Source organism: Vombatus ursinus, unplaced genomic scaffold (assembly GCF_900497805.2).
Source record: "Vombatus ursinus unplaced genomic scaffold, bare-nosed wombat genome assembly UNPS02013166.1, whole genome shotgun sequence".
Classification (NCBI taxonomy): domain Eukaryota; kingdom Metazoa; phylum Chordata; class Mammalia; order Diprotodontia; family Vombatidae; genus Vombatus; species Vombatus ursinus.
In genome coordinates this window covers 5909-13935 of record NW_020952944.1, presented here as the reverse complement: position 1 = coordinate 13935, position 8027 = coordinate 5909, and the positions used below count along the sequence as shown (strand labels likewise).

General features: G+C 35.7%; 1 protein-coding gene across 1 annotated transcript; it reads left to right on the top strand.

Moving 5' to 3' along the window:
• The first annotated feature begins 4267 nt into the window (after positions 1–4267).
• LOC114040443 (olfactory receptor 1013-like) lies at positions 4268–5191 on the top strand. The gene has a single exon (XM_027858554.1). It carries the CDS (start codon positions 4268–4270, stop codon positions 5189–5191), a length of 924 nt encoding a protein of 307 aa, XP_027714355.1.
• Positions 5192–8027: the final 2836 nt, after the last annotated feature.

Genomic DNA, 8027 nt, shown 5'->3' with positions numbered 1-8027 from the left:
AGTCTGCTTACCATGTTGTCAAATATTCTTATAAAAGAGGTGAAATGCTGACAACAAAAATCACACAATCACAGAATTTGAAAGGAGGAAGGGACCATAGGGAGATGTAGTTCAAGTCATACAAGAAACAAATCTCCACTAAAAACAAAACTGACAAGTGGTCTTTTAGCCATTGCTTGAAGAATTCCAAAAAGAACCAATCCAGCACTTCTTAAGGCAGTCTATTGTATGTTGGACAGCTCTCATTATTGTGATATAATTCCTGACCATAAGTCTAAATTGTCTTCTTTGTGATTTCTACCCATTACTCCTCATTTGACCCTGTGAGGCCAAATAGAACAAATCTGATTCCTCCTGCACATGAAAACCCTTCAAATACTTGAAGATAGTCATCGTGTCTACTTCCTGCCCTCTCTGAATCTTTTCTTCTCCAAGCTAAACATCCTAAATTCCTTTAACTTACCTTCATATGACAGAGACCCTGGGCTCTTTACTATTCTCATTTCCCTCTCACTTTATATTATGTTATATTAAATTATGTTATGTTATGTTATATAATATCATATTATATTATATCTCATATTCTCGTTATTCTTCTCAGATGCTCTCTAGCTTATTAATATATTTTAAAAACTGTGACCTTTAGAACTTAATATAATACATACTAGCCTCAGCTCATTATGAAGCTTTCTATTCCTGATGTTATTTTGAAAGAACCATGCCATGGTATTATATTTACCAAATGAGATAGTACATTTAATGTGCTTTGTATAACCTAAGGTTTTATATACATTTAGTTATTATTATTATTTGTTCTCTATTATCTTTAATATCTTGTTCCATCTTTGTATATATTTTTGAAAAATATATGTTGATTAGTGAGATTATATATACATACATATGTACATATGTGTGTTTATATTTTACACACACATGTGCCCATATCAGTCTATTCATGTGAATGCCATTTTCTCTGGCTGTCCCTCATGCCTAGAATACTCTCCCTCATCATTTTTGCCTACTGCCTTTCCTGACTTCCTGTCCTAACTAAAATTCCATTTTCTACAGGATGGCTTTTCCATTTTCCTTTAATTATTGCTTAATATTGTGTATGGGTCTTGTTTGTAATATTTGCTTGTTGTCTCTGCTGTTAAATTTTCAGCTCCTTGAGGGCAAGGACTATCTTTTATCTTTTTTTTTTGTATACCTAGAGTTCAGTACAGTACTTGACATATAGTAGGTAGTTATAACATGTTTATTGACTTACTGAATCCTAATTGGGATTATTTTCCTCTGCATCTTCAGAATTTCATTCTTAACATTTTTCTTTGCCTCTAGGGTTAACTTCTCTGATGGCATTTTTTAGTCCATGGGATCCTACTATTCTTTATTCTAAACCTTTTGAAATCTGCTTTTGTAAAATCTAATGTGTAATTTCTGACTGACTTTATTTGTAGCAAACTCTGGGAAGAAGTTTTCTCTTCCATCAAAGGATTACAATATTTTGTTTCCAACATGATTTCTCCCTATTTATGAGAATTAAATCCAGAAAATAATTTTCCCTTGTTGGTTCTTCCACTTTTTGAAAGATGAAATCATTACTAAGACAAATCAAGAATTCATTAGCTTCTCTGTTTTTGATGGAGAGAAACTTTCATTGTCTGTACAACTGAAATGCTCTATCACTATTATCCTCTTTCTGTCCAAGTTTTCTGTAGTCTGCTCCAATGACTCTCTAATCTGTTCTCCACTGAATACCATTCCTAAACTTTCCACCATTTTTACTCCCTCTGATTCTTGTGTCATGGGTTTTATCCTACCAAGTCTTAGTGGAGATAAACCTATCTATCAATGTATCTATCTATCTATCTATCTATCTATCTATCTATCTATCTATCTATCTATCTATCTATCTATCTATCTTCTCTCGATATCTATATGTGCATGCATGTATATACATGCATGCATACTACAAATATGTGTGTTTAAATTTGCCTGCTCAAATTTGGACAATTCAATATGGATGTTTGAGGCCATACATTTTTCCTACTGTATATCGTCTTTGTTGTAATTATCTATTGTCTAACTTGGGTGCTATACATAGGGAGTCATCTTCCTCTTCCATCCTTTATCATTTGAAGCCATTTTAATCGGATTTATAGGAGTCTTGGCAAATCAATTCTTACCAGCCTTTATTAGGTATACTCTATTGCTGGCCAGGATTTTTTCATCCCTATACTTTAAGTTATCATCCAAATTACATTCTCAGAAATCAATTAGTCAATAAAAAATTACTAAATTCCTACTATGTGCCAGATACTGAACTCAACACTGGCAATACAAAAAAATGAAAGACAGTCTCAATTCAGGAGGTAGAGAAGAGGAGGGGAACATTCCAAGTATAGGGACGAATTCCAAGACAAGTCATGAGGTGGAGTTTCTTGTTGGAAGAACAGCTAGTTACTGTATCACAGAGTTGAAGGAAGTCAGTAAGGTGTTAGAATCCTAGAGATGATGGGCCCAGGTTATGAAATGTTTTGAATACCACATAGAAGATTTTAGATTCTATCCTGCAGGTGATAGGGAGCCACTGAAGTTTATTATTGAGAGGGGAGACATGGTGAGATGTGTGATTTAAGAAAATCCTTTTGGCTGCTGAGTGGAGAATGGATTTGAGTTGGAAAGACTTGAGTTGGGAGACCAACCTGCAGCCTATTGTAGTAGTCTAAGATGTGACAATTCACTAGGGTTCACACATAAACATCATTAATTATTTTTTAAGGCTGAAATTATCAGGATTTTGGAGTGGAAAAATATAACACACAGGAGAAAGAGAAGGGAAAAGATAGTTGAAGAGTTAGAGAAAAAATCCTTGAGTTTTTCCTGAAGAGGAAGGGAGAAATTCTCAGAGGAAGCAGAAGCTGCTTATGGTCCAAGCAATAATAATGCAGAGCTGCAGAAGCAAACAGAAAGGATCAAAGGTGTCTAGTGATGATGAGGGCCTGTAGCAGAATGGTGGCAGTGTCAGAGAAAAGGTTATAATGAATCTGTATGTGAGATGTTATAATGGTAAGAATTGACAGACCTTGGCAACGTATTGGATATGAGAGAATGAGAGAGAATGAGGAGATAAGGATCACACCTGTGTTGTAAGCTGGCGAAACAGCTTAGGCAAATCTTTATTTCTCAAATTGATTGTTGTCTTCTCTAAACTTTATTTTTAGTAGGAAGGAGTGAGGAAAACAGCCTGTCTAAATGGACCCAAGATTCTTGTCCAAGATTTCCTACTGAAGTATCATTTGTGCCACATGAATCATTAGAACTAGCTAGTTGTCTTCATGTTCATAAGTCTTAGGAAATTCTTTGCTCTGTCTTGGATAAAAGCAAACTTTTCTATTGCTTGTATCAGACCAAAATAGCTATCTCAATATTTGTGAGGATGAATCAACGACTACTACTAAACACCTTTGATCTTTTCTGTTTGCTTCTGCAGCTCTGCATTATTATTGCTTGGACCACAAGCAGCTTCTGCTCCCTCTGAGAATTTCTCCCTTCCTCTTCAGGAAAAACTCTAGTATTTCTCTCTAACTATTCAACTATCTTTTCCCTTCTCTTTCTCCTGTGTGTTATATTTTTTCCACTCCAAAATCCTGATAATTTCAGCCTTAAAAATAATTAATGATGTTTATATGTGAACCCTACTGAATTGTCACATCTCAGTAACTTCGCATCCCTATCCCCTGCAGGATAGAATCTGAAACCTTCTATGTGGTATTCAAAACATTTCTGTGGGGATCAAAAACTGAATAGCCACGCTGGACCTTTTCTTTGGACTGGCACAAAGTACCCTCTTAATTTACCAGTTTTCACCCCTTACCAATCTCCTTTATCAATTTTAGTTTGCTCTTTAATGTTCCATTTACCATATATTATTTAGCTTATTTTGTATTGCCATCTACCTTTTCTTACTCCTTTCTTCATCTTGCATGTCAGGTTTTGAGGTAATTTGTAATTTACTTTTCAAAAGCATTGGCCATGATTATTCTAAGCCAGTCTTTTTGTCTATTCCATAGATAGATGGAGCCACAGAATCACAGAACTAGAGTTGGAAGACCTCAAATACAACCTGTCCAAGGTCCCCATAAATGATCATACAACTTCCTGAAAACGAACTCTGTCAGGAATCTCATTGTATTCTAAAACAAACATTTTGCTTTGAAAAAGTTTTAATTCCTAGGAATTTTTTCCCTTTATACTCTTTTCAGCTATGGAGAAAGTTAATCACACTGTAACTGAATTCATGCTGATGGGTTTTACCACAGACCCTGTGATGCAGGTGCTCCTTTTGGTGCTGTTCCTTCTAATGTATTGCATAACTGTGATGGGAAATATTACTCTGATTACATTAATTTGTACAGACTCCCGGCTCTACACAGCTATGTATTTCTTCATTGGGAATCTGTCTTTTCTGGATCTCTGGTATTCCACTGTTTATACCCCTAAAATCATGTTGACATGTATCTCAGAGGACAAGAGTATTTCCTTTACTGGTTGTCTAGCTCAGTTCTTCTTCTCAGCTGGGCTAGCATGCAGTGAATGTTACCTGCTGGCCACCATGGCATATGACTGCTATATGGCCATCTCCAAGCCACTGCTCTACACACAGGCTATGTCCCCAAGATTATCTTCCTTTCTTGTAGCAGCTTCTTATGCTGGAGGCTTCACTAGCTCCATTATCCTTACAAGCGAAACATTCACCCTGACTTTCTGTGGGGATAATGTTATTGATGACTTCTTTTGTGACCTGCTCCCCTTGGTGAAGCTGGCATGTGATGTGAGGGATAGTTACCAGGCTGTGCTCTATTTCCTCCTGGCCATCAATGTCATCACTCCCACTTCACTCATCCTGGCCTCCTACCTCTTCATCATTGCTGCTATTTTGAGGATTCGCTCTACCCAGGGCAGACTTAAAGCCTTCTCCACTTGTGCCTCCCACCTGACAGCTGTGACCCTGTACTATGGTTCTATTCTCTTTGTTTATTCCCGTCCTAGTACTAGCTACTCTCTGGAGAGGGATAAGATTGTGTCTGTGTTCTGCACTGTGGCAATGCCTATGCTGAACCCAATGATCTATAGCTTCAGGAACAAAGATGTCAAAGACGCCTTGAAGAAAATGCAACATCTAATATGAGTTTCCTAAATAGGAGTTTTAATGGAGAAAAGGAAGAAAAGTTGTATATGTATTCTTCATTACAGCGTTCTCTTCAGAAAATAAAAAAAATTAAAAAATCATTTTGAGGGTAGATAAATCATTTTATATCTCTAGTTTTAAAACTATATATTGTATTGATGTATCTGTTTGAGTGCATTTATTTATCTTAAAATAAAAGGATGCTCACTTATGCCTTCTTTCTCAATTATGGTCTTCACTATTTCAAAGCAGGAAGGACCTAAATTATTTTCTATTGACATCAATTCATTTAATAATAATAATAATAAATTCATCTCTTTTATATTTACACTAGCTATTCCCTAACTTGGAGTCAGGGAGTTCTGAGTGCACATTAGGCTTCAGATACTTACTACCTGTGTGACCCTGAGCAAATCACTTAAAAATCTGCTTGCCTCAGTTTCCTCAACCATAAAATGTGGATGATAAAACCACCTACCTCACAGGTTATTTCTGAGAACTGAATGAGATAATATTTCTATAAATTGTCTGGCACATAATAAGTGCTTCATAAATGCTTATTCCATTCCATTCCTATCTTTCTATGAACTGGGCATATAATGACAAAAAGGAGCTAGTCCTGGTTTATAATGAAGTCATATCTTATGAGGAGAGATTTTGCTATAACACAATATTAACATCTATCTCACAGGGTTGTTGTGAGAAAGCCGCAGTCAAGAGCCACAGTAAGGATAGCAGAAGATTTAGTGGCTTCCATATTAATGGAATGGAGGCTTTGGAATATGAAAATCCACAACACAAAAGAGGATTATAACCAAGAATAACCTATCCCACAAAATTGAGTACCATCCTTTGGGGGGAAAATGGATATTTAATGAAATAGAGAAATTTGAAGCACTCCTGATGAAGAAAGTAGAGCTGAATAAAAAATTTGACCAGAATAAAAAGACCAGGATTGAATGAAAATTCAAACACAAGATTCAAGAGAAGCATAAAAAGGTAAAAATGAAAGAGTAACCTAAACTATTTACATTCCTATATCAGAAAATGATACATGTGACTCCTAAGAACTTTATAATTATTAGGGTTATTAAAAGGAGTTTACAGAGACAGAGGGGATGGAGTTAATTATGTTGGAATGATGTCCAATGAAAATGAAGGGGTAAAAAAAGAGGGATGCACTGGGAGAAGGGTGAAGTGAATGGTAGAATGGAGAAATTTTTCTTACAAAAAGAAGTACATAAGGAAGGGCTTTTGCAGTGCAGAAGCAAATGGTGGTGGAGGTGGTAGGCAATGCTTGAACCTCATTCTTATCAGAATTAGTTCAAAGAGGGAAGAATATATATACACATTGTTGTGTATAGAAAATGTAACTTGCACAATAAGGAAATAGGAGGGGAAGGGGATAAGAAGAAGGGAGGAGGATGATAAAAGGGAGGACAGATTAAGAGGACATAGTGGTTAGATGCAAAATAGGTCTTTGAGGAAGGGGGAGAGAGAGAGAGAGAGAGAGAGAGAGAGAGAGAGAGAGAGAGAGAGAGAGAGAGAGAGAGAGAGAGAGAGAAGAATAAAAAGAAAATGGAATGGTGGGAAATACATTGCTGACTATCTTAACTGTGAATGTGAAGGGGATGAACTCACCCATAAAACAGAAAGCACATAGCAGAACAGTTTAGAAACTAGAATTCATTTACAAATGACACACTTTAAATAGAAAGACATATACACAGAGTTAAAATAAAAGCTTGGAACAGAATCTAATAAGTTTCATCTGAACTAAATATAAGGCAGGAGAAGTAATCATGATCTTAGACAAAGCAAAAGCAAAATAGACTGAACTAAAAGGGATAATCAGGGAAAAGACATGTTGTCAAATGGTATCATAGACAATAAAGCAATATCAAAAATGTTTTATAGTAAGTTTCTCTGTTAAAGGCCTTATTTCTCAAATGTATACTGAGCATACAACTAAGTCAAATTTATAAAAATAAGAGCCTTTCTTCAATTGATAAATGCTCAGAGAATATAAACAGGCAGATTTCAGAAGAAATCAAAGCTATCTATGGTCATATAAAAAATGCTTTAAATTACCATTGATTAAAGAAATGCAAATTAAAACAACTCTGAGATGACACCTCACACCCATCAGAAATGATGAATAAAATAGGTGACAACAGAAAAAAATAGGTAAACTAATGAACTATTGGAGTAGTGAACTGGTTCAACAATTCTGGAGAAAAATTTGGAACTAGGCCCAGAGGGATATAAAACTGTGCATATCCTTTGATCCAGCAATATCACCAGTAGGTCTGTATCCAAAGAGATCAAAGAAAAAGGAAAAGGACCTATGTGGACAAAATATTTATGGCAGTTCTTTTTGTGGTAGAAAAGAATTGAAAATCAAGTGCATGCTCTGCAATTGGGAAATGATTGAACAAGCTGTGACATAAGATATGGTGCCAAGTTGTGTCCTGGAGTACTATCAAGCTGTGGGAAATGAGAAAGGGGTTGGTTTCACATAATGATACAAAGTGAAGTGAGAAGAATCAGGAAATCATTGTGGACAGTACCAGCAATGTTGCAATCGTGATCAACGGTTAAAGACTTGGCTACTTTGATCAATACAAAGATCCAAGAAAATTCCAAAGCACTGTTGATGAAAAAATGCTATCCACCCCCAGAGAGAGAACTGATGAACTCTGAGTGCAAATTGAAGTATAATATTTTCACTTTATTTTTTTTAATTTTTTTTGAAAACATGGTTAATATGGAAATGTTTTTGCATGATTTCACTTGTATAATTTATATCATATTGCTTGCCTTCTCAGTAGGTGGG

Bases quoted from the DNA above. Each gene is read 5' to 3' on its own strand.
- LOC114040443 (XM_027858554.1), top strand. From the start codon at position 4,268: ATGGAGAAAGTTAATCACACTGTAACTGAATTCATGCTGATGGGTTTT.